General features: G+C 37.3%; 2 protein-coding genes across 17 annotated transcripts in view; one reads left to right on the top strand and one right to left on the bottom strand.

Moving 5' to 3' along the window:
* Positions 1–13359, bottom strand: part of CCDC82 (coiled-coil domain containing 82) — a 29079-nt gene extending 15720 nt beyond the window's left edge. For 3 of the 16 annotated variants that reach the window (XM_081545447.1, XM_081545446.1, XM_081545433.1), the window contains exons 1-4: positions 12834–13084; positions 11026–11109; positions 7550–8283; positions 6848–7061 (exon numbers count right to left, since the gene is read on the bottom strand). In XM_081545447.1, the coding sequence (XP_081401573.1) occupies positions 6848–7061; positions 7550–8269 (934 nt within the window). In that variant the 5' untranslated portion in view covers positions 8270–8283; positions 11026–11109; positions 12834–13084. Of the gene's footprint in view, positions 1–3670; positions 4507–5957; positions 7062–7549; positions 8284–9670; positions 9736–9803; positions 9904–11025; positions 11110–12829; positions 13085–13271 lie in introns of those variants that run through there. The other 13 variants (XM_081545448.1, XM_081545441.1, XM_081545444.1 and 10 more) reach the window with 12 other exon arrangements.
* A 749-nt stretch (positions 13360–14108) lies between these two features.
* On the top strand, positions 14109–15683 carry JRKL (JRK like). The gene has a single exon (XM_081538047.1). The coding sequence runs from the start codon at positions 14109–14111 to the stop codon at positions 15681–15683; it is 1575 nt and encodes a 524-aa protein (XP_081394173.1).
* Positions 15684–27873: the final 12190 nt, after the last annotated feature.

Raw genomic sequence — 27873 nt, 5'->3', positions numbered from 1 at the left:
CATTGTATCTTCTGAATAATTATTGACAGTATATAAGAAAACTGTTGAGTTTTACACATTTATTGTGCATTAGTCATCCTTGAGACCTTTTTCTAAGGAACGTGAGCTTCCTGGAAAATCGCAGAACTGGAAAGAGACTGTTTGCAAATTCCTGGGCACTGACTGCTTTCTCTCTTAACCCTGAGGAGGATGTGGTCTTGCTAGTGCCAAGTTTATTTCTAGAACCAAGAGAGGTTTATAAGTATTCTGTTTGGCAGAGGCACATGGATTGTTGGTGTACTTTCATGTCAAATGGAGATATAAGCCCAGTGTAAAAGGGCAGGAGCAGAACAATAAAAGGAACGCTTTTTCTAACAGGTGTCCCTCTATTTAGAGAAAAAAGAACTTAGGAAAAATATGGAAATAGATGCTGTATCTACTCCTGCTCTCAATATATTCACATCCTTTCTCTTAACTTTTGTATCTTTGGTTAAGTAAGTCAGAAACTGATAGCTTGTATATATAGTCATATTATGTTCAGTAATAAACATCTTTTCCTTTTCCATAGCTGTATTTCTTGTTTTACTTTTGTGTCTGTGGCATTGTTGAAAACATCTAGAACAAAGTAGGAGATATTATTGTCTTGTTCTTTAAAGAGAATATGTTTAGTGCTTCATGACAATGTTGGATTTTGGTTAAAATATTTTTCGTTATGTAAAGGACATATGTTAATACTACTATTTTTAAGATTAAAAAAATTAGGTGTGGGCACTGAATTTTATCAAGTACTTTTTCAGAATCTACTGAAATTATTTTTTTCTCTTTTGATATATGTAACACCTTAATATGGCACCTAATATTAAGCCATTTTTATAGCTCTAATGGTTGAGAGCTTTTTCTTTACTCTTGTAACTATAAAAATATTCCTTCATATGCCTATTTGAAAATCTTTTTCATCAACTTAGGATGTGAGCCTCTTTAATCTGCCACAAACAGGTGTTTGGCAACTCGAGTTATATTTTCTTCTATCATACCTTTGAATTCACATCTGCACATCTTCATACCCAAAAACAAGGTAAGCCTTTCAGTAAACTCAAATTTCCTTTTACATATCTAAGATTATATAATTTTCTTTCTTTACATTTCCATGTTATGTATTTTCCCAGCTAAGAATTTGTGAAGTAGTGTCTTCATTTCTATTCCTTTGTTATCTTCTCTGCAGAAATGTTTTTTCTCTCTACGCTAGAAACTTCTTGGGTTTAACCTACATATTATTGATGAGATTTCTAAACTGCTAACTCGGCTCTCTACTGCTTCCAACATACACTTCATTTCTGACTTAATATTTTTCACTTTCTGGCAGTTTATCCTTAACTACCTTCCTTTCACCTCAAATTGTTCTCTCCTTATGATTTCCTATTTCTTTTTCTTAAGATTGCAAGGCAAATGCTTTGTACAGTTCTCTCACGTCTCCTTTAATGGCACATTTTCTCACGGGCATTTTTTTCGCTCGGGTCTTCAGGATAATGTTACCCTTCCTTTGTGCCATATGATCTTACAGGTACTTTTTATTTATCTTAGAACAAGAGGAGAAGTTCTCTAGAGGAGAGGACTTAATATTTAACATAAACAGTTGTGAGATTGTTCTTAGTCCTACGCAGTGTACTGATAGAATGATCCTGCTTAACTGCCAGGTGGAGACCAGGTTAATGTTCACTCACTCTAACTTCCAGTAATCTAGCAAGTATTTTTCTACCAAGGCACTAGTAGACTGAGATGTACTCTGATGATTCACTACTTGGTTCTGTCACTGTGAACATATGACAGAGTACCGGGAGAATAATATAACTTTAATATCTACAAATCGGAAGGTGTTCCTCTCTCCTTACCTCTGTATAAGATTGCCATGTGAACCATACAGATCTGGAATTAAATGAGCCACTGCTAGTCCATCCCTCTACTTCCTTTGGTATCTTTTCTGGGAGTTGCAGTCTTGGAATAAAAATGAATAAATAATAATAGGGATTGATGAGAAGAGGAAAAGACTCTGATTATCTTTAAGTCCTTCAACCATACAGTAGGAAGGAAGCTATTCTAAAGTGCTACAGGTGAACATACCTCTGAGAGCCAAACGGCAGACAGCAAGGAAGTGAGAAAATGTCCTCCTATAGTAGAACTGTTCTCTTCAAAAAGGTAAAATTGCATAGGCCACTGTTTGTCTTAACCAAGAAATGAATTTGGAGTTATGAAATGTCTCTCCCAAATTCTGATTACGTGTTGAATATGAGTAGTTGTCAGTGTTACTATAGAGGTTGAGGCAGACGGTAGAATCTGGGAATACCAACCTAACTCAGGTCAGAGAACTGTGTTCATTATTCATCCTACAGATTATTGCTTTAATGAGAAAATATATTTTGATTTTCTAATGTAAGTATTAACTTACAGTAACTTTTAGAACATAATCCCTTGGCATATAAAAACTACATACATTTAACTATATTCATAAACGGCAGTCACTAATAAGTATTAAAAACATTAACCAAGTCATCAATTATCATCTTAAAACATGTAGGTTGTTTTTCCTCTGATGTTTTAATAAATCTGGTAATACCTAACATTTTTGTGTCTTCAGGAACCTTCAGTTGATATGTTGATTTTAATCATCTATCCATCCAACTAATAAATTCCTATAATGTGTCAGCACATCTAATGTGTATTAGGATTATAAAGAGAAGAGAAGTTGATTAACCACCTAGATTATTTTTTGAAAGTGGGGATGGCCATTTGGATTTCTTTATTGAGTTTTACTTTTTCACATACCATAAAATTCACTCTTTTTGGTGCACAGTTCTATGACCAAAACACAAAGTTGTGTAACCACCATGACAATCAAAAACACAAGTTCTACCACCACCCCAAAACTTCCTTATGCTCCCTCTTAATCATTTAGATTTGTACATATTGAGTCTGAGGTGTCTGAAAGACACCGTGATGAAAATGTTCAGTAAGAAGATTAAAAAATTGGGCCTTACACTATGGAGAAGTCTCTGCTGGAAATAAAAGCTTGGGAACTTCCCCAGAGATTAGGCTGAAGTTATGGGGCAGAGACTGCCTAAAGCACAAGTAAAATGAAGGCAGTGTGAGGATGGAACCGTTAGAAACATCAATATTTACATGGCAAATGGAAAAAGAGGAATACAATATTATAAAGGGGAAGACAAGAAGCTTAAAAAAAAAAAAAAACCTGTGAAAATGAGAACTGTCAATGGCTAACGGCAAAACACACAGCAATATCAGGTTAACATAAGGACCAAAGAGCATTTTGGCAACTTAAAAGTTGTCACTAATTTTAGTAAGAGCAATTTCACTGGATTGATGAATATAACAGTCTAAGTACAGTGCTTTACAGTTATTGGGAAACTTTAAACAAAAAGATAAGTTTAGAATAGCAGCTAACAGAACATGATCACTCAAGGGAGGGAAGGCATTAATACAGCTACAAGTTGAGAAAAGGGAGACTGTGAGGATAGAGTCAAAAGGAAAAGCTACAATTAAGAACACCAAAGATAAAATGTATTGCATAAAAATGAGGTACATCTCCTTGTAAGGTGGAGATGCTCAGTGTTAAAAACAAGCACCGGGCTCCTTGATATTTACCCAAATGAATTGAAAACTTATGTCCATAGATAAATTTTCACACAAATATTTATAGCAGCTTTATTCATAATTGCCAAAACTTGGAAGCAACCAAAACATCCCTCAACAGGTGAATGGATAAACAAACTGTGGTACATCCATACAATGGAATATTATTCAGTGATAAAAGGAAACGAGCTATCGTGCACATTAAGACATGGAGGAATTTAAATGCATTATTAAGTGAAATATGCCAATCTGAAAAGGCTACATGCTGTATGATTTCCATGATAAAAACATTTTGGCAAAGGCAAAACTATGGAGACATTAAAAAGGTCAGTGGTTGCTAGGGGTTCAGGGGTGGGAGGGAGGGATGAGTAGGTGGAGAACAGGATAATTTTAGGAGTGAAACTGTTCTGATATTGTAATGGTGGATACCTGTTGCATCATTATACACTTCTCAAACCCACAGAATGTACAACACAAAGAGTGAGCCTAGATGCAAACTATGAACTACAGTTAATAATGCATTAATTATCAATACTGGCTCATCAATTGCACCAGATATATCAAGATAATGCAAGATGTTAATAACAGGGTAACTGTGTGTGATGGGTTATATAGAAACTCTCTGTACTTTCCACTCAACTTTTCAGTAAATCTAAAACTTCCCTTAAAAAACAAAAGGTAAGCATCAAAGTGTAGGATAGAGAAGAGAGTTAAGATACTTTCCATGTGCTGGACTTTTATTTGGAGTGGCTATGAGTGGGTGGTTGTTGTTTAGTCGCTAAGTCATGTCTGACTCTTTTGTGACCCCATGGACTGTAGCCCGCCAGGCTCCTCTGTCCATGGGATTACCTAGGCACGAATACTGGAGTGGGTTGCCATTCCCTTCTCCAGAGGATCTTCCAAATCCAGGGATCGAACCTGCATCTCCTGCATTGCAGGTGGGTTCTTTACCACTGAGCCACCAGGGAAGCCCCTATGAGTAGGTATCTCTCAGTAAATGTTCTATCACATCCTAGATACTAATATCCAGAATGATGGGACACCTCCTAACTTAGTCTCTGTGAGATTCAAATGTCCTGATGGCATGTGAACCAGTGCTTACTGATATAAGGAAAACAGTCATTAATTTTCAACATACAGATGCCTATGCCTATCACTAGCATCTGTGTAACTGATTTATTTCTTGATTTTCTTGAAATTTAATTCACACCTCAGTCTACTATTTTACTTAAATCACCATATCTAAATTGAATCATATTACACTTAACTTTAGTAAACATGCCTTTTAAATTCCTTTTGGAAAAATGCATTCTTGAAGGGGAAAAAAAAGTTTTCATCCAACATCCTATTTCTACCACAGTTGTAAAACATCATAAAAACAGTCTTTAAATTTATATACAATTATAGGATCAGAACAATAATATACAAATTTAAAGACACCCTAATATTTTAGGGTCCTATTGTTTATTATATGTAAATATAAATGATTCTAATTTCCTGACAGGTTTCACTGTGTAACACTTCAAAAGTCCAGATACCACCAGTGATTCTCAAAGTGTGGTCTACAGACCCCTGTTAAGTCTCCAAGTCCATTTAAGGGAATCGGTGAAGTCAAAGCTGTAATATTAAGATAATTATCTGTTGTTTTTGACATTTTGACATTGACATTGATGGTGCAAAAGTAACTATGGAGAAGGCAGCTGGCCCCTTAACATGAATCATGGCTGTGGAATCAAACTACTAGTAATCACTATAGTCATCATTGCTATGCATTCAGTAAAAAAGCTACTTTCATTTAAAAATGTCCTTGATGAAGCAGTAAAAATTACCGTTTTTATTAAGTCATGAATCTGAGTATACATCTTTTAAAACTAAGTCGGGAGCCTCATTTTTCAGGTTTATTTGAAATACCAAGTTTACCTGAAAGAACTGTTGACCAACTATGGTTATTCAGGCATTTGTCAAATATTTTATCAAAAATGACCGAAGAGAATCTGTCATTTCAAGAACTCACAGTGTTTGTTACCGAAGATAAAAACTGGTATTTGAGCAGAAATCAGAATTTTGAAAAACCTGTATTTGCTACTATGAGCTTGACAATTTCCCAATGCCTAAAGAATTTTTTGATGATACTGGTGGTGATATTAATGAATGTGATTTTTAAAATATTATATAGTGAAATGTGTCAAAATATGGAAGATCTATATAACCAGTATATAGACTTCCCTGGTGGCTCAGATGGTAAAGCATCTGCCTATAATGCAGGAGAGCCGGGTTCGATCCCTGCTTTGGGAAGATCCTCTGGAGAAGAAAATGGCAACCCACTCCAGTACTCTTGCCTGGAAAATCCCACGGACGGAGGAGCCTGATGAGCTATAGTCCATGTGGTCACAAAGAGTTGGACACGACTGAGCAACTTCACCTTCACTTTCATATAACCAGTGAACCAATATTTTCCAAACAACCAATGCATGATGCTACAAAATCATGAATAGGTAAAAGATCCATTCAAATTGAAAGATATATCAATGGAATGAAATGTAAGTACTAGAAGTTCATTTATATGCTTTCAGACTCCAAACTGCAACTACTCTTTAAGAAACTTAAGAACAACAAGTTCTTTAAGAAACTTGTTGAATTTTGGTGCAGTGTCAGTGAGAATATGCATGATTATTTTGAAAATGCTTTAAAAACAACCCCGCTTTTTCCAGCTATCTACTCCTACAAAACAAAATTGCTTTCATCTAATTTAATGTAAGTACAGACTGAATGCAAAAGCAGATACAAGAATCCAGCTGCCTTGTACTAGGCTAGATATTAAATACAAATGTAAAACAATGCCATTCTTCTCACTTTTTTGGAAAAATTATTTTTTCATGAAAGTGTTATCTATATTAACATGTAATGAGCTTATCACATGAGAATTTTAAGTCATTTAATTAATAAACATATTTTAAATTTCTCTTTTGTATTTCTACAATGGTAGATGTTGATAGATATAACCCACCGAAACAAAAGCTCTTTAGGGTTCTCTATTATTTTTAAGAATTTAAAGGGTTCTCAAAAACCACTAGAATAAACTATTATTAGACAAAGTTACCTGAAAATGAAACCAGAGTTCCTAATCAAAGATTTAGAATATGATCGTAAAAGGCTGATTCAATACTCGACATAATATAATAATTAGAATAAGTCATAAAACATCTCTTGATATTTAACTTACAAAGAGAATTCTGTTTTACTGATTTCAGTTGTGATGTAGTCAATTGTTCTCCTCGTTGGCTTTTATTCTCTTCATCACCCTCCTCATCTTGCACTACAAAGCCATCAATAATATAATCATCTCCAGTTTCGCCAGATTCATAATCATTGTCTTCTCTCTCTTCCTCCTCAACATCATTTTCATCACTGCTGGGGGAGGATTTCTTTTCAGAGTCCTAAAAAAATTAAAACATATCCTTTAATAAAGTGTACTTTTAAAATTGTCACAATGGATGTGAAATTATAAGATCAAATCTGAAACAAAAAATGATCTGTAGCAAATAATTTCATACTTTAAGGTTGAAAAAAATCTTGTCATGTTAGATGCTGAACTTTTGAAATTAGGAAAAGGATAACATACCTTGGTAAGTGATAAAATGTTTAAAATGGACATTAAGGTTATAAGTAGAAATAAAAAATGGGAAAAGTCAGACAAAACAAAATCTTTAAAGTTTTAAAAAAAGAGTGAAGGAATGAGGCTCATAATAAAATATTATTATTAGATGAAATACTGCAATCAAACATGCCCAAGGATACTTGACTAAAAAATAAATTCTAGAATTGTTGCAAAATGGAACAGACTCAGCACTCTGATTTTTATAAAAGTTAAATAATTTAAATAAAAATTTAGAAACAGTAACAAAACCAATGAAATATAACACACCTCAAAATCTCTACTACTATTATATCTCTGACGAGATCTCTGTTTTGAGAGTTCTTTCAGCTTCTGCAGCTGTTCTCGCTTTCTTGCGGCTGAAGTTTTTTCAGGAGTGTTTTGCTCCATCTCCACCGAAGAACATTCATCCTCGAGCACTCTCCGTGGACGTTTAGCGCCCACTTTCCTAACTAGGATGTCGCTGTCGTCACTCTCGTCACTGTCACACATCACAGAGGAGATCCTTCTTCTCTTCCCTCGCTTGATGTGCTCTTCTTCTAAATCCTCCTCTGTTATTGGTCCAGTGTGTTTGTTGTGCTCACCCTCCTCCTGACCTGAACGCTTTTCATGATCTGGTAGGTCAATACTTCCATGTGTAGTTCTGTTCTTTTCTTCTTCATATGTTGAACTGCTGTCAGTGTTGATGAGATGCTTACTGCTGTTTCCTTCACCTTCCACATTAGTTAATTTAAGCTCTCTCTCATTTTCTGGCTTCTTAATGCGGTCAGGCCCCTTGTTACTGTCAGGATCTTCGTCACTGTCGACACTTTCATTACTGTCAGCACTTTCATCACTCTCAAGCTCGTCACCACTCTCAAGCTCGTCATCACTCTCATATAACTGCGAGAGACTATTTCTTTTAGTCCGCCTCCAATCGACTCGAGATTTCTGTTCATGCCCTCGAGTTTTAGAATTTTTCCTTGTTTCATGTCTTCTAACATGTACCATTTTCACTTAAGCTTCTACAAAATAAAGTTATTAGGAATATAATAATGACAATCAGATTACAACAACGAACGCATTTATGGTACAAACTATATTTATTTGATATTATTAAATGGTTCATAAAGGTAAAATCACATGAAATAACTGAGTGAAAATGGTAGAATATTTATTCAACAAATAATTTATTGAACATCTATGAAAGCATCATATGAACATCTATTCTGAATTATGCTATATATGTTTTAAGGAAAGAGGTTCATACAAAAATCATGGTCTTGCCCTTCGATTATTATCCATGTATAGAATGAAAATACTGAAACATAATAATCAAGAAAAATACAAGGTATAATTCATTTAGTACAAAATAAGTGATAAAAAGGAACTGCAATAAAAGTGTAAAGATGCAGGAAGATCAGAACAGCAAGTGTTTCACTGAAGATTTTGTTGAAACAGCTATGACCTGATACACCTCTGAAGAACTGATTAAATTTGAACAGAAAGAAGGAAAGAAAAAGGGATTTCAGGCAGGAAAAAATGATAAAGTCAAAATTTTGGCACTGAGAACAAACACGTTTAGTAAATAAGTATGACCAAAAAGACACGAAAAAAGCCTTTATGCTGGAAAAAAGGGATTGATATAGAAAAGTCGGGTGGCATTACAGAACGATTCCTCCTATAAGCAAAGAAGGATTCTGAACAGAGAAATGAATTATAACACAAAAGATTAATCATATGTATGAAGAAAGTTACAGAGTAGTAATAGATATAAAAAAAGTTAATGGTGCAAAACTGAGCGATAACTTATCTACTAAGATTTCAGCCTTTATATACTTCAGTAAAATGGTAATAGCTTAAACCGTTAAAAACTAAAGGTACAACATAATCCAATAGAAAACTTACTAACAATCCAATAACATAGGTGAAAAAACAGTTGAATGGTGAAACAGAGCACAGTATTTGGAAGGAAAGCAAATGCTCTAAGTTCCTGATTCAGAAAAGGGTGATACAAAGTGAAAGTGTTAGTAACCCAGTTGTGTCTGACTCTTTGTGACCTTATGGACTACAGCCCGCCAGGCTCCTCTGTCCATGGGATTCTCCAGGCAAGAATACTGGAGTGGGATGCCATTCCCTTCTCCAGGGAATCTTCCCAACCCAGGGATTGAACTTGGGTCTCCTGCATTGCAGGCAGAGTTTTTAACACTGAGCCACCAGGAGCACCATCAAAATCATCACAAGTATAAAGGAACAATTAGAGACAAGATAACTAGAAAAACAGTAACATATATATATATATATATATATATATATATATATACACACACACACTTACATGGCTGCTAAAGAAAAGAGAAATATGATCACAACGCAATGAGATGACCTCAAAATACTCATGTAAGAACTTACGTATTTAACTGAGTGCTATCTCCTTTAAAGAAATCACTTTATGAGGTTGATTGTTCCAATATTTCTACCATGGCACAGAATATTCTGGAGATTTTCTAAAAACCACAGTTTCAAAAAACATGAAAATACTTACACTTTGTTTTTTATCCCACTTTATTCACTTGTCCGAGTCAGAAGGGACTGTTACCAGCTTCCAGAAGTGAAATCCAATTTGAAAAGATGAAGACTAACTACTATTAAAGATATTTTTAAAATGTGCTACAAACTGACAGTAATTCCAAAACTAGAATGTCACATCTTTTTTGAGCAATGGAAGTGTTACTGAACCAAGTTTATGGCTCCCCAAGATGATTACTTTTTTTTGGTGGGGGAGAGATATCACCTATTTGATTGTACAGATTCTGTTATGTTTATAAGACAATGTAACTGCTTCTATAATGGTAGCAACTCATACAAAATAAGAACAACAGTTGCTAAGACTATACAAAAGAGATTATAATGTAGGCAATCTTATGACAGTAACTGCTACAAGATACATTCAGCATTGTAATAGCAATCGAACAAATCCTAGTCCATAGAGCAAATATTCTGCTATTTGAAATTACACTCAGATTGCATCTTACAGAAGATCTGTATTAAAATCAGCAAAGAATAAAACTGTACTCTTTTTTTTAAAGATCTCTATATTGCTTTTCAAAGTATGGATTTTTGTACACTATAGTGCTTCAAAATATGTCCACCCAGTTTCTCTTTCAAGTTTTAAACAGATTACTGTTTCTTTTTATTAAGCACTAGGTAAATTATGCAGGTTACATTTTGAAGCCATGTAGTACAAAGTAGTATTTTTTAAGCACATATAGTTATAAATTTGCACAAGCTAACTGTATATGTACTTTTCACTGTAATAAGAAGGTAAGGCTGTTTTATAAAAATCTCTCTGAATTGGGAGAAATAATGGTAAAAAAGTTTATGAAAAACAAAGACAAATATGGCCTCAGCAGATGCACTAAGAATGGGCAGTAGGAATATTAAAGTAAAAGATGATTTTTATTAGTACTCCAAGGCAGTTTCATACACACTAGATGTTTACCTCACAAAACTGTACCATGTGCAAAACAGCTATTTATCATATCAAGAGGTGACTCTTATGATGGTAGAAACAACTAAGAATGTCACACTATACAAATACCTGTGACTGCCACAGAGTTAAGCTATCAAAACACCCTTTACGTATAGCAATTTTCAGTGCATTTTCAGATATATTTTAAAGTCCTGACAATGATCCTAGAAGGAAGATATTATCTATCTTCAATTATAAAAGTCAAAGCCAAGGACGCAGATTTTAAATGACTTACCAAAGATCACTCAGCTCGTTAGTGACACAACAGGGATTAGAAACCAGGTCTTCTGATTCCCAGTCCAGCGTTACACAATGACTGCTGCCAATATTATATTTGTACAAAGTAGGAAAAGTTATGCTTTCAAAAAGTCATTATTGTATCTCTCATTCATGCTAAATTTTAGTTTCAGAAAATAATCATTAAAATAGTCTGAGTAAGTTTACAAGCATGCTTTTTCAATTATGTAACTGAGCACATGAGTTAGGCCAGAAACTTCTATAAACTATTTATCCAAAACGCAAAACAAGAATGTGCAACAGAGATGAAAATTTGAAGGATTCCCTCTACCACCTTACTGACAACACTGATCACAAAATTTAAGGGATACCCTATTGAATCCAAATGTAAAGATTCCAAAGAAAGGCAGTCTCTGGTGAGAAAAAATTGATTTTGGAAAACGTCAGGGTTGAATATTGAGGAGGCAAACTTGACATAAATAAAATTTCATTTGGCCAAGTGCCAAATTTCCAGGGCCTCTTTCATATTTCAAAACTGCTGTTTATGTCAATAATGTCAAAAATTCTGTCATTGAAAAAGATAATTTGCTTATGAATGGCTCTTTTTTAAAATTGTGGATACTTTTACTTTGTGAGCTGGGAGAGAAGGATGACAGAGCCAAAAGGTGAGGGAACTGAACCTGAGGAGAGAAATGAAAGGTTGATGGGTAAAACATCTCTTGTGCATTAGAATTCACTCAGAAAACAGTCCAGGCAAATGGGTGTAATTTCTATATAGGCTGAGTATACACTCAATTTCTTGAAATGAAAGTTTAAGCAAAGTTTTAATGATACCTTACCTTTTAGGCAAAGAGAAAAACAGAGGCTCCAAACAGAAAGCATTAAATAAGTGAATGAAGATGATCTGTACTATCACATCTTTGTGCTTGATGGTTAAAATCACTTAAGATGCACATACTCGCTTGTCTGCCAAAGAATGTCAGGGTGATAACCCTTAAGGCTCGTGTTCTTTCTCTAACACAAGGGTAACTAAAGGGGGTATTGTGATGTTACCTGAATTTCTCATAGACGAAATATCCTTTATTCTAGACTTTGAGGTTAATGCATCCAAAAAAGATTCATTCTAGGAACCACCCACTTGCTCTATGAACAATGTAGGTGGTACTTTAAAAATTAAAAATCTGAAGGGCAGTGGAACTCCCACTATTACCTGAAATTCCACCAGAAGGGATACGCCCTATCTGAGAAACATTACCCCTCCTTAAGGTTTCCTTTTGTGTGACAGTTTGGAGAGGAAACTGTAAGAAACCAAAGCATTGAATGTATATACTATGTGCTAGCACCAATTCGGAGCTGCGGCATTTCTCCGAAGAATTCAACCATACGGTCTTTGCTCCCACTGTGCTCACAATCTCATGAAAGAAACACCTAAACAAGCCAGAGTAATACATGATTTAAGGGCTACAGAATATGATTCCTTTTTTTTTTGCTCTTATCATATTGCTGTGAACAAATGTATCATAGTTCTTCCACTAAAACAGGGCAGTACTACACGACAGAAATAGGAAAATAGCAAGAAATATATAGAAAAAGCCAATGTCCCCCACTTAGGCTCACGGCTCAGTATTCCACAATTTCGCATAGAGTGAATCCTGCCCCCTGGCATCCCGGACTACTGTAGCATTCATCGAAATCTATAACCCCGAAGATGGTTCGCTAAATTCAGCAGGAATGAGGAGCTGAGGAAGGAACAGAGCCTCTCGGGAGTTAACACCAGATACTCTGGCTGTATCTCGTGATACAAACCTGGCTCCTCTGCGGGACACAGACGCCTGGCGCAGCAAGCCCGCCCGCCCGCCACTCGTCCCTTAATGGGAAGGGCGCCGCAGCTGGGACGCGGGACCCTCCGACACGGCTTGGCGAGGACGCGGGCGGGACGTCACAGACCCCAGAGCTTACAGGCGCTCGACCCCCAGAAAACAAACGAGAATCTGTAAAGACCAGAGAAGAGCGCGAAGTCACCCGCCGCATCGCGCGCATCCGGCCGGCCCACTTCCCCTTCGCGGAAGGAGCGGGCGACGCGCCCGCCGCAGCCCGGCCCCGCGGCGCGCGAGGAGAGCGAAGCGCAGGGCGGGGAGCAGTCCCGCCCACCCCGAGAGCGCCCGCGGGAACATTTCCCGCCTGCAGGATGCGAGGCGCGGCTTCCCCCGCCCCGCCCCGCCCCGCCCCGCCCCGCCAACAAACCCTCAGCAGCCGGAGCGAAAGCGAGTCCCCGCCCCCAGCTAGTCCGCACCGCCCCCGCGCTCTCACCTTTCAACCACCCTCCGCCCCCGCCTCTGCCTCCGCCCAGGTACCCAAGTCCGGACGGACGACGCTCCTCCTCCTTCCGGGCGCCAAGGGAAGTCCCGCCTCTGGGCGGGGCGAGGGGCGGGGCCGCGAGGCGGGAGGGGGCGTCTTCCGGGAGCGTGCGCTCGTGGGAGGAGCGGTTGCCGCGCGTTAGGCAGGGCGCCGCCGAGGGGTCCTGGTTTCGACTGAGGTTGGGAGAGGGTCTCGGCGGGCTTGTGAGGGGCCGGGAGGACTGTGCAGACTAAGTAAGCCCGACGCGGGGAAGTGGGGCTTGCTGTGGAGAGGTCTGGCTGCTGGGGAAGGAATCCAGCGTCACGTCCCTCTGGGGAAGGGGGCCAGTCCCCGACTCCCTGACTCTTCCGCTCTCGGCGGTAACTTTGGGGCGTGGCAGGGGTTAGTGACGGCTGTTGACCCGCGATCGGGCCTGAAGGAGGTTTGTGGTCGCGATGCGGAGATAGTCTTTCTCGCGACCCCTGGGGGAATAAAACAAATGTTTGTAATCCGGATTATCCGCGGTGACTTGGGCCTCCTCTGCTGCCCAAGTAAAGTTAAAGGCCTGAGCCCTGCAACTTCCGCCAGCCAAGCCCAGCTAGGGACGGGGTCAGGGCCACCGGGTTCCTGGTGAGGTTGAAAGAGTGAGTGTGTAAGCCTGTGTTAAAGTGAGGCAGTGAGAGTAGGCAGAGTTTTGTGGGTTGCTTCCGTGTGAGTGTGGGGACTGAGTCCCACAGCCTCACTATGTCAGGGAAACGGAAGCGTGTGGTGTTGACCATTAAAGATAAGCTTGATATAATAAAGAAACTTGAAGATGGAGGTTCGTCCAAACAACTGGCAGTGATTTATGGAATTGGCGAAACGACAGTTCGAGATATAAGGAAAAATAAGGAAAAGATTATAACTTACGCGAGCAGTTCGGATTCCACAAGTCTTCTGGCCAAGAGGAAATCTATGAAACCATCCATGTATGAGGAACTGGACAAAGCAATGCTAGAATGGTTCAACCAGCAAAGAGCTAAAGGGAATCCCGTGTCTGGACCAATTTGTGCAAAAAGGGCAGAGTTCTTCTTTTATGCTTTGGGAATGGATGGTGATTTTAACCCCTCTGCCGGTTGGTTAACTCGTTTTAAGCAGCGGCACAGTATTAGAGAGATCAATATTAGAAACGAAAGATTAAGTGGAGATGAGACTGCTGTGGAGGATTTTTGCAGCAACTTTAGAGACTATATTGAACGAGAGAATTTGCAGCCCGAGCAAATCTACAATGCAGATGAAACTGGACTGTTTTGGAAATGCCTGCCTTCCAGGACTTCGGGAATCAAAGGTAAATGCACAGTCCCTGGGCACAAGTCAATGGAAGAAAGAGTCACTATCATGTGTTGTGCCAATGCAACAGGTTTACACAAACTTAAGCTTTGTGTTGTGGGGAAAGCAAAGAAACCTCGCTCCTTCAAGTCAACTGACACCTCAAACCTGCCAGTCTCTTATTTCAGCCAAAAAGGCGCATGGATGGATCTTTCCATTTTCCGACAGTGGTTTGATAAGATCTTTGTGCCCCAAGTTCGAGAGCACTTAAGATCTAAAGGGTTGCAAGAAAAAGCTGTACTCTTGTTGGATAATTCACCAACACATCCGAATGAAAATGTCCTGAGGTCAGATGATGGGCAAATATTTGCTAAATATTTACCACCTAATGTGGCTTCATTGATTCAGCCCTTGAATCAGGGAGTCATAGCTACAATGAAGAGAAACTACCGTGCACGTCTTCTCCAGAACAACTTGGAAGAAGGCAATGACCTGAGATCATTCTGGAAGAAGCTAACTCTACTAGACGCACTTTATGAAATAGCAATGGCATGGAACTTAGTAAAGCCAGTTACCATCAGCAGAGCATGGAAGAAGATTCTCCCTACCATAGAGGAGAAAGAAGGCCTGGACTTTGATGAAGAAGATATCTCAGTGGCTGCCATCACTACCATCTTACAACACACCAAAGGTTTGGAAAATGTGCCTACTGAGAACATTGAAAAATGGCTTGAAGTGGACAGTACTGAACCAGGCTATGAAGTCTTAACTGACAGCGAAATCATCAAAAGAGCTCAAGGTCAGACAGATGAATCCAGTGAAAATGAGGAGGAGGAAATAGAACTGATTCCAGAGAAACATATTAATCACACAGCTGCTCTCCAATGGACTGAAAATTTATTGGATTATCTAGAACAACAAGGTGATATGATTCTGCCTGATAGACTGGTGATACGTAAACTTCGAGCCACCATCAGAAATAAACAAAAGATGGCAAACTCAAGTCAGTAATGGCATATCAGCGTTAGCAGTGTTTTGGTAATTGTGTAACTCTTGACCTCTTTGCAATACAGCTTACTTTTCTTGGTGTTCTGAGTTCTCAGATACAGCCCTGTTAAATATAAATACCAAAAAAATATATATATCTGAAGTGGTTTAAGGGTTATGTGTTTTGTAGCATCTGTCCCTTTATCTGTGTAGATAATCAGAAGCTGATTCTGTATAGGTGTAAGATACATATGCATATATATTCACTTTCATAGATCTACAATTATCCCTTCCATTACAGTGGTATTCCATAAATTTTCTAGCAGAAGTTACAGGTAACAATGAACAGATAGAGCACTTTCCTGAAATCTTTTGTTTGCTGTGTGAGGGCAGCCACAGCAATCATTTCTTGTGCTAACCATCTTAAGTGATTATTTGTATGTTTGTATACAATGATGGAATGAGTGATCTATAATAATTCAAAGTGAGAAAACTGATCTGTGAATTAATAAAATAACTTAGGAATCATGCTTTTGTTTTAGAGGGGAGATTTCTCTGAAAATGAAGTAAATATAGGAAGTGGTTGCTAACTTCAAAAGCTAGAAAACTTGAAAAACTATTGGAAAGCTGATATTCTGACTTACTCATTTGTAGAAACAGGAGGTGAAAATTTGAGGAACTTTAGGTTATTTATACAAAGGGAATAAATAGACTTGTTTTAATTGAATCTTATTATATTAATTGGATAACAGTATAGGTCTAGTATTTATTCATCCAATTATAGTGCAGGTTTTGTAATGTTACCTATGGTGATATGAGCACCCACCTATATGTGAGGGAATATTTTGGGTATTTGTAAGTTTTTTTTCTTTTTTACTATATACTTGAAAGTTATAATTTGAAAAGTTTGGTGATAATTTCTCCTTTTATATGATGTGAAAAGAAGAAAATAATGAAAAAGTTTTTATTTTAATAAGCCATAAATTATGATCTGTTATGAGGAAAGCAGAAATAATTATGGAAAGTGACAGATTGTAAGGAATTTCATCATTATTATTTTGACATTTGTAAAATGGTATTTCGTTTGTCAGAATTTTGATACTTGTTTAACAGTGTACAAGGCATTGAGAAGACTTTGCCTATATAAATATTAATTTCATTTGTAATTTAAAAGTCTTGGCCCTAAATTTTAAAGTCATTTTTGAAATGTCTTAACTTTTTCATTGAAACACTTGCATTTTGTAGTGACTTTCTAAAGCTTTCTAAAGTGAGTTCTAAAGTTTCAGAAATATTTGTAGCTTTCCATAATTTCTGTTCTCTATGATGTATGTCTGGATGTTTAAACAAGACTTATCTGTGTCGACAACTGTTTAAAATTGTGTTTGTTGCATGAATTGCCTCAGTAAACAAAAGAAAGCATCAGAAATTAGCATAATATTGAATCAGATAATTACATGTTCTTGTGTAAATGAAATTGTATATAAAAGTATTTTTCATTTTTCTAAAATGAAAATATATACTAAAAATCTTGGAATTTCTGGATTTGCTCAGTTTTTAAATTAACCTTGTCCATGAAATTCAGCTGTATCATTGCCACCTAGTGGTAAAGTTAACATGACTGTTAAGCTGTGTGGTTTTAAACTTTAATATCTAGTAAAAGATTCACTGTGTTGTGGCCTTGAGTGTGAATCTTGTGACTCTTTCTCTATCCTGTGAGAAACCACTCTTCATTCTTAGGCTTACAGCTATTTGCTCGTTTCTGAAAACTATCAATAATGGTAGATAAAAAGTTCTGTTTTGGACTCTTCTTACACATGATTATAAAAGCTGCCAGTTACTGAATACCATGTTATGTTCTAAGCAGTGTATTTCTATCAGTAACCCCCAAATTATGAATTAGGTGGAAATACTGATGCTCAGTTTATACTTTTAATTGCTGAAGATCACTCGGCTACAGGTAAGAATTTAAATTATAAATTATCCATAGGGTCTCAATCTCACTAGTCTTAGGAGATTTTCCCATTGGTGAGCCTTGATCAACTGCATTACAGAGTTTCTCTAATCCCACACTCCTAATAGCCAAGAAAGCTGTGAGAGTAGGGTTACCTGCAGGGGCTGATGCAGGAATTAAGAAACTTCCTTTATGAGAGATTTGGGCTTTTGTGGGGTAGATGGGAGAAGGGAGTGGAATTCCTTGCTGTATTTAAAGGTGAAGAGTGGTTCATGTCCTGCTGCTGCTGCTGCTGCGTCGCCTCAGTCGTGTCTGACTCGGTGCGACCCCATAGATGGCAGCCCACCAGGCTCCTCTGTCCCTGGGATTCTCCAGGCAAGAACACTGGAGTGGGTTGCCATTTCCTTCTCCAGTGCATGAAAGTGAAAAGTGAAAGTGTCCTAAAGATCTTGAAATCAACAAAAATAATGTACTTGAAAAGAACAAAGCCATCTGGTCTAATTATAAGCACTTAAAACAACCAACATAATGTGATATGAATTATGTGAGGAAACCATTATGATTTAGTTTGCTTATTAATTCCTTCAGTGGCTTCTGCTCTTTATACCCTCTATATTTTAAGATTTTGGTTTTTACTACTCCTGAGTGACTTCATCCATTTCCATTACCTCCTTGCTTAAGATCCCAAATTTGCTTCTAGTCACCCAGTCTTCAGAAGTCCAGATTTGTATCTTCAGTTGAGAAGCAGTATTCCAGTCTGGAAGGGAAATTTAAATTGTTGCTCTGAGATTCTTTAGAGAGAGTAAAGACTATACTTTGCTTATTAACTTCCTTCTATCAGAAATGAGACACATTATTTCTGTTGACGTTCTAACGATAAGCACTCATCATCTGGCCCTACCTTGATGCAGAGGGTGCTCTAGAATAACTCCCTAAGAGGCAAGTGCTTCCTAACATATGCCTGGATTCTTGCATGAGGTCTCCTGTTTGTTATATCCAGATTCCTGGTCCCAGCTCTCATAGCCTCATTATATGGAATACAATTTTCTCACACATGGTTTATGGTCCTCCAAAAGTTTACCTTCCTGTTTTGAGGATAGCTATGCTGCTGCTAAGTTGCTTCAGTCCTGTCCAACTCGGTGTGACCCCACAGACGGCAGCCCACCAGGCTCCTCTGTCCCTGGGATTCTCCAGGCAAGAATACTGGAGTGGGTTACCATTTCCTTCTCCAATGCATGCATGCATGCTAAGTGGCTTCAATCGTGTCAGACTCTGTGCGATCCTATGGACAGCAGCCCACCAGGCTCCTCGGTCCACGGGATTCTCTAGGCAAGAACACTGGAGTGGGTTGCCATTTCCTTCTCCAAGGATAGCTTATACTTGGTTCCTTTTAAAGCATATACATATTTGTCTATTATTTATATATTTGATGTAAGATAAGAATGAAGCATCTGCTGTCTCTGTTGATCTTGATATCAGAAGTCCTAGCCATGTGATACTGGACAAGTCTCCAAATCTCTGAGTCTTATCTTTAAGATGGGGATAATAATACAGATTGTTAAGATTAAATAAAATAATGTACAATACTGTGTGAACTAATATGTTAGTTTTTATGTTATTAATAGGAAAGATTAAAGGACTTGTTCAGTTGATAAATCATGTCCGACTCTTTGAGACCCCAAGGACTGGAGAATGCCAGACTCCTCTATCCAACACTATCTCCTGGAATTTGCTCAAACTCATGTTCATTGAGTCAGTGAAGCTATCTAACCTCATCCTCTGCTGCCATCCTTTCCTTTTGCTTTCAATCTTTCCCAGCATCAGGGTCTTTTCCAATGAGTTGGCTCTGTGCATCAGGTGGCCAAAATACTGGAACTTCAGCTTTAGCATCAGTCCTCCCAATGAATATTCAGGTTGATTGATTGTAGGATTGACTGCTTTTATCTCTTTGCTGTCCAAGGGACTCTGCAGAGTGTTCTCCAGTCCACAGTTTGAAAGCGTCACTTCTTTGGTCCTTGGCCTTCTTTATGTTCCAACTCTCACATCCATACATCTACTGGAGAAACCATAGATTTGACTATACAGGCCTTTGATGGCAAAGTGATGTCTCTGCTTTTTAATATGCTGTCTAGGTATGTCATAGCTTTTTTTCCAAGGAGCAGAAGGGTATAACAGAGGATGAGATGGCTGGATGACATCACCAACTCAACGGATGTGAGTTTGAGCAAGCTCCAGGAGTTGGTGATGGACAGGGAAGCCTGGTGCCCTGCAGTCCAGGGTCTTTTCCGATGAGTCAGTTCTTCACATCAGGTGGCCAAAATATTGGAGCTTCTGCTTTAGCATTAGTCCTTCCAATGAATGTTCAGGACTCATTTCCTTTAGAATTGACTGGTTTGATCTCCTTGCAGTCCGAGAGACTCTCAAGAGTCTTCTCCAACACCACAGTTCAAAAGCATCAATTCTTCAGTGCTCAGCTTTCTTTATGGTCTGACACTCACATTCATACATGACTACTGGAAAAACCATAGCTTTGACTATATGGATCTTTGTTGGCAAAGTAATGTCTCTGCTTTTTAATATGCTGTCTAGGTTGGTCATAGCTTTCTTTCCAAGGAGCAAACATCTTTTAATTTCATGGCTGCAGTCACCATATGCAGTGATTTTGGAGCCCAAGAAAATAAAGTCTGTCACTGTTTCCATTGCTTCTCCATCTATTTGCCATGAAGTGATGGGACTGGATGCCATGATCTTAGTTTTTTAAATGTTGAGTTTTAAGCCAGCTTTTTCACTCTTCTCTTTCACTTTCATCAAGAGGGTCTTTAGTTCTTCGCTTTCTGCCTTAAGACTGGTGTCACCTGCGTATCTGAGGTTATTGATATTTCTTCCGGCAATCTTGATTCCAGCTTATGCTTCATACAGTCTGACATTTTGCATGATGTATTCTGCATATAAGTTAAATAAGCAGGGTGACAATATTCAGAATTGATGTACTCCTTTCCCAACTTGGAACCAGTCCATTTTTCCATGTCTGGTTCTAACTGTTGCTTCTTTACCTGCATACAGGTTTCTCAGGAGGCATGTAAGGTCATCTGGTATTCCCATTTCTTCAAGAATTTCCCACAATTTGTTGTGATCCACACAAAGGCTTTAGCATAGTCAGTGAAACAGAAGTAGATGTATTTTCTAGAAATTTCTTGCTTTTTGTATGATCCAACAGATGTTGGCAATTTGATCTCTTGTTCCTTTGTCTTTTCTAAATCCAGCTTGAACATCTGGAAATTCTCAGTTCAAGTACTGTTGAAGCCTAGCTTGGAGAATTTTGAGCATTACTTTGCTAGTGTGTGAGATGAGTGCAATAGTGTAGTAGTTCGAATATCCTTTGGCATTGCCTTTCTTTGGGATTAGAATGAAAACTGACCTTTTCCAGTCCTGTGGCCACTGCTGAGTTTTCCAAATTTGCTGACATATTGAGTGCAGCACTTTCACAGCATCATCTTTTAGGATTTGAAATAGCTCAACTGGAATTCCATCACCTACACTAGCTTTGTTCGTATTGATGCTTCTTCCTAAGACCCACTTATCTTTGCGCTCCAGGATGTCTGGCTCTAGGTGAGTGATCACACCATCGGGGTTATGAGTCATTAATATCTTTTTTTATATAGTTCTTTGTATTCTTGCCACTCTTCTTAATATCTTCTGCTTCTTTTACATTTCCATCCTTTATTGAGCCCATCTTTGCATGAAATGTTTCCTTGGTATCTCTAATTTTCTTGAAGAGATCTCTAGTCTTCCCATTCTATTGTTTTCCTCTATTTCTTTGTGTTGATCACTGAGGAAGGCTTCCTTATCTCTTCTTGCTATTTGTTGAAACTCTACATTCAGGTGCTTCTATCTTTCGTTTTCTCCTTTGTTTTGCTTCTCTTCTTTTCTAAGCTATTTGTAAGGCCTCCTCAGACAACCGTTTTGCCTTTTTGCATTTCTTTTTCTTAAGGATGGTCTTGATCACTGCCTCCTGTACAATGTCATGAACCTCCATCCATAGTTTTTCAGGCACTCTGTCTATCAGATCTAATCCCTTGAATCTATTTCTCACTTCCACTGTATAATAGTAAGGGATTTGATTTAGGTCATACCTGAATGGTCTAGTGGTTTTCCCTACTTTTCTTTAATTTAAGTCTGACTTTTGCAACAAGGAGTTCGTGATCTGAGCCACAGTCAGCTCCCGGTCTTGTTTTTGCTGACTGTATAGAGCTTCTCCATCTTTGGCTGCAAAGAATATAATCAATCTGATATCGGTGTTGGCCATCTGGTGACATCCATGTATAGAGTCTTCTCTTGTGTTGTTGGAAGAGGGTGTTTGCTATGACCAGTGTGTTCTCTTGGCAAAACTCTGTTAGCTTTTGCCCTGCTTCATTCTGTACTCCAAGGCCAAATTTGCCTGTTACTCCAGGTATCTCTTGACTTCATGCTTTTGCATTCCAGTGCCCTATGATGAAAAGGACATCTTTTTTGGTTTTTCTAGGTCTTTGAGCTCTTCATAGAACCGTTCAACTTCAGCTTCTTCAGCATTACTGTTTGGGGCATAGACTTGGATTACTGTGATATTGAATGGTTTGCCTTGGAAATGAACAGAGATCATTCCGTCATTTTTGAGATTGCATCCAAGTACTGCATTTCAGACTTTTGTTGACTATGGTGGATACTCCATTTCTTCTAAGGGATTCTTGCCCACAGTAGTAGATGTAATATTCACATGAGTTAAATTTGCCTATTCCAGTCCATTTTAGTTCATTGATTCCTATCTCCTGTTTGACCACTTCCAATTTACCTTTATTCATGGACCTAACATTCCAGGTTCCTGTGCAACATTGTTCTTTACAGCATCAGAATTTACTTGCATCGCCAGTCACATCCACAACTCAGCATAGTTTTGCTTTGGATCAGCATCTTCATTCTTTCTGGAGCTGTTTCTCCACTCTTCTCCAGTAGCACACTGGGCACCTACTAACTTGGGGAGTTCATCTTTCTGTGTCCTATCTTTTTGCCTTTTCATATTGTTCATAGGGTTCTCAAGGCAAGACTGCTGAAGTGGTTTGCCATTCCCTTCTCCAGCGGACCATGTTTTGTCAGAACTTTCCACCATGACCCATCCATCTTGGGTGGTCGTACATGGTATGGCTCATAGTTTCATTGAGTTAGATAAGGCTGTGATCTATGTTATCACTTTTGTTAGTTTCCTGTGATCACCCAGCAATTGTGAGTCCAGTTAAATAAGCAAGGTGACAGATTACAGTCTCGATGTATTCCTTCCCCAATTTTGAACCAGTCTGTTGTTTCATGTCTGGTTCTAACTGTTGCTCCTTGGCTTGCATACAAGTTTCTCAGGAGGCAGATAAGGTGGTCTGGTAGTCCCATCTTTTTAAGAATTTTCCACAATTTGTTGTGGTCCACATAGTCAAAGGCTTTAGGGTAGTCAATGAAGCAGAAGTAGATGTTCTTTTGGAATTCCCTTGTTTTTTTGGCTTCCCTGGTGGCTCAGATGGTCAGGAATCTTCCCACAGTGCAGGAGACCTGGGTTCTATCCCTGGATCAGGAAGATCCCCTTGAGAAGGAAATGGCAACCCACTTCAGTATTCTTGCCTGGAGAATTCGGTGGCCAGAGGAGTGTAGCAGGCTACAGTCCGTGGGGTTGCAAAGAGTCAGATGTGACTGAGCAACTAACACTTTCACTTACTGCTTTTTCAGTGATCCAGGGGATATTGCCAAATTGGTCTCAGGTTCCTCTACCTTTTCTAAATCTAGCTTGTACATCTGGAATTTCTCGGTTCCTGTACTGCTAGAGGGCATGAAGGACGAAGAGTGGGAGTGTGAGATAATTGCAAGTATAGGGGTTTGTGACTGAAGGGAAGAATTAAAGGTCAAGATTGCAACTTTAGGTATTGATATTTGCCATGTGTTGAGCCAATATATACAATCAGGCTTTGGTGCTCTGTTTTCAATGCTCTAAGCTTCTTTCTCTTATTTTAGTGTGAATAAAACGGTTAATCTCCACTTCATATAATGAGACAGAAGCACACTCTTAAGTCAAGAGACTTATTTTTTCATATTGTAGTTATACAGTGTTTGTACATTCTCAGTTTGAAGACATCTCCATAAGGGGAGAGTGGCATTTCAGTAAATCCTAAAGATATCAAACAAAAAGATCAAATTTGGTTACAAATAACTTACAAGTATACAAATCTAATATTTTATAAAAAAAAGTTAATCAAGTTTAAAGGAACAGATCAATCTGAAAAGGAGTGATGTATAAGTAAAGGAATACCAGATTAGTAACAAGCATTTATATAATATATCTTTTTGAATGAGGAAAATAAAAATATGTTTATTAAACGAATCATCACAATGATGGCAGATTTATTTTTAATACATTTTAGAAATATGATCATACTGGGATAATTTCAGGTTGACTGAGAACAGTTTGTAGTTTCAGTTTCCACTGAAAGGAAACCAAACAGCAGAGGGAGTCTACTTTTTCACTAATCACATTTTGACGAAAGATGAGAGAGATGGTTGGTATTTGATGCCACTCTGATATTAAGAGAATAAATGGTATCAAGCAGCCAAGTATCTCTTCCATTCCCCCTTTTTATACATAATGCATTTTGTCTCTCAATCTAACAAAGCGTATGCCTTCATAGCAGCTGATTGTTGTCTATAGCCTGAGCCTCAGTTCTCTTCTTTTACTGTTTGAACTCTACATCCTTGCAAAAGAATGATAAAGACCCTCAATGGATTTGTCTGGTACTATTACTGACATAAGTAATAGGGAATTGTAAGTTCATATTATATGGGGGAAAATGTACATATTTCATTCTTTATAAAAAACGTATTTGATAAGGCCTTTTTTTTTGTATGAGGCATGTAAAGACACATTTTGTTGTTGTAGAAAAATATGAGAGCTCCTTAGCAACTGAAAACAGAGCTGTATTTGACCATTTAATTAAACATAATTTTCTATTTTCACTTGAATATTTACAGCTAGCTTATTTTTATTCTGTATATTATAGATACTTTAACAAATGAAACAATTGAATGTGATGTAGAAAAATAAATTATCCATGAATTAATTTTTAGCTATATTTTTACCCTGATAAGTAGAATCTCCTTTTTTTCTAATCTTAAACAGAAAAAATGTTTCATATAAGAAAAAATATGTCCCTTAGATAAACATTTACCATCTTTTAATTCAAGTACTCTGTAAGTTCCTTTAATGTTTCTATGAAATTTTGCCATTTCTTCATTCATCTCAAACATTTAGCTACTCCATAACCAAAATTTAAATAATCATTCCCCAGTTTCTTCTTGCAGGTTTGTGTGATCAGGAGCTTTAGATTTAATCATACATTTTGCATGTTAGAAAAATGACTCTTGTACTTTAGTGATCAGTGAGATGTTGAAGTTTTTGATAAGTTTTAGCATACAAATTGGTTCTTAAAACCAGAATTATTTTGAGGTTATCATTTAGAAGTGCTTATAATATGTAGGGCTTCACTGTTGACTCAGACAGTAAAGAATCCACCTGCAATGCAGGAGACTTGGGTTTGATCCCTGGGTAGGGAAGATCCCCTGGAGAAGGGAATAGCAACCCAGTCCAGTATTCTTGCCTGGAGAATCCGATGGACAGAAGAGCCTGGCAGGTTACAGTCCATGGGGTTGCAAAGAGTTGGATGCGACTGAGCAACTAACTAAATATTTGGTTTCTGTAAACACCTGATACAAATAATCTACTTTTTGACATATATTCCAGATATTTATACAAAATATCCATTCTATATTACCCAGAGACTAAATGCTGGTTTAAAAAAAAGGAAAAATCCAAATACAAATAAAAGCAGAAAGTCTTAAGTGTTCTATAATGGTTATATTCAAAAAGTATTAAAATATCTAAGATAGGAGCTTTGTCTTAAATGAATTTTCATGAAATCTCTCTCAAAGTAATGAATGTTTTACTGAATTGCACAGATGCCTGGTATCTAATGTGTCTTTTGTTTTTACAGGCATCATGATAGTTGTTTTACTATCAATCATATATCCCAGAGCTAACAGAGTTGCCTCTAATCAGACTGTTGTCACCTTTCTGGCTTAAATAGTTGGAATATATGAATTTAGTCTAATAATAGCTTAAAACTGATTTGGGTTAACAAAGAGGCCTGCAGATATTCTAAGGAAGAAATTAGTTTTCAGGAATTCAGTATATTTCTTGTCAGTTCATCACAGTATACAAAGTTACATAACATTTTAAAAAAGGGTAATACACATAAAGCTTCAAAATAAAAATAGACATGTGGAACATTTCTGTTTACTAGATTAGAATGCCCTTTTCTAATAGTTAAAACTGAGTAGCACTAAAAAAATCCATACCTGATTGACTTATGATAAATTATATCATCTAATGAATTAAAATTTATCAAAGATAACTGGTATTCTTTTGCCCAAATCTGCTCAACACCATATGTGTAAAAGAAGAATGTGGTTTGTGGGAGCTAGTATAAAAAAAAAAGGCTATGGATAGTTTAATATCAACCAATAATTAATGCAATGTACATTAACAATATAATGCTTAATGAATATTTACAGAGGGCTTACATATGCCAGACACTGCTCTAGGTACTTGGAATTCAGCAGAGACAGTTATGTATTGCTCTTAGCCCATGGTAACACTCAACAAATTATTTTATTTCCCTGTGGATCTGCTAACAACAGGGAATTAGTTTGTGGCTCAATAAAAGGATTAATCTGGTAGTAGCATTATCTTCAGATATAATTGACTTCTTTCGAAAGTATGGAGTTTTCCATCACTTGTAGAGCTAGAAGATCCATTAGACAGCCTCTTCACTAGACTTTTTTAGAGAAGTGGTTCAGTCACTATATTGTTTGTTGGATGAGATTACCTTTTCAACCATAAGTCTCCAGGATTCTTTCACACTGAATTGTCATAGGGTGAGTGCTGATCATATTACCAAATAGCAATAAAAATACTTTCAGAAATTTTCATTTATGCATTCAATAAATATTTACTCAGTACTTGTGGATCAGACACTGTTCTAACCCTTAAGGAACTATCTTTAACAATAAGTATGATGATTTTTGGAATGAAGCCTTTTATTTGATTTCTCTGATTTCAAAGAACCGCATTTTGCCATCAAAATACACCAATTTAGAATCTGAAAAAGAACAATGCAAATCCAGAAAGAATTAGACAATAAACATATGAGACAGGTAATATGCCTGTCTTTCAATGACATTTTATACTGAAATTCACAGGGATTTGTAGGGGCTTCTATGTTGAATGCATAGATATATACAAGAATTATATCCTCTTGTTGGATTGATCCCCTTATCATTATGTAATACTCTTCTTCTCTTGTAACATTCTTTGTTTTAAAAGTGTATTTTGTCTGATATAAATATGCAATCCCTGCTTTCTATTCATTTCCATTTGCATGGAATATCTTTTTCCATTCATTCACTTTCATTTTGTGTGTGTTTTTAGATCTAAAGTGAATCTCTTGTAGGCATCTTGTATATAGGTCTTGTTTTATATCCATTTATTCACACTGTGTCTTTACTTGAACATTTAGCCCATTTACATTAAAAATAATCATTAATAAATATGTATTTCTTGCCATTTTATTGCTTTTTGGTTGTCTTTAAAATTCTTCTCTGTTCCTTTCTTCTCTTGTTCTATTCTCTTGTTTTTTGATGAATTTCTTTGGTATTAATTTTGTATTCCTTTCTCCTTATTTTTTGAGTATCTGTTATTGGTTTTTTGCTTTTGGTTACCTTGAGGTTACTATATAACAATCTATGTATATAGAAGTTGATTTTTAAGTTTGAACTCATTTAAAAAGAACTGCATTTTTACACCCCTGCCAATGTTTTATGGTTTTGATAATTTACATTTTAAAATTTTGTGTAGTACTTTATTTTGGATGCATTGGTTTTTACTACTTCTGTCTTTTGACCTTCTTTCCAGTTTTATAGGTAGTTGATCCACTATCTTTAATATATATTTGCTTTACCAGTGAGTTTTTTTTTCTTTCATAATTTTGTTTATAGTTAGGCCTTTTTTTTTCTTTAAAAGAAAACACTCTTTTTTTTTTTTTGGTAAGGGCACTTCAGTGGTGATGAATTTCTTTAGCTTTGCTTGTCAAGGAAATTCCTTATCTGTGTTTCAATTCTGAATGATAACCTTGCTGGGTA

Source organism: Giraffa tippelskirchi, chromosome 11, assembly GCF_054371585.1.
Source record: "Giraffa tippelskirchi isolate mGirTip1 chromosome 11, T2T-mGirTip1v1.2.pri, whole genome shotgun sequence".
In the NCBI taxonomy this organism is placed as follows: domain Eukaryota; kingdom Metazoa; phylum Chordata; class Mammalia; order Artiodactyla; family Giraffidae; genus Giraffa; species Giraffa tippelskirchi.
Note: the sequence above shows the minus strand (reverse complement) of the source record. Positions and strands in the feature narration are given on the sequence as shown.

What these genes read in the sequence shown, in the direction of transcription:
- JRKL (XM_081538047.1), top strand. Translation starts at nt 14,109, where the DNA reads ATGTCAGGGAAACGGAAGCGTGTGGTGTTGACCATTAAAGATAAGCTT.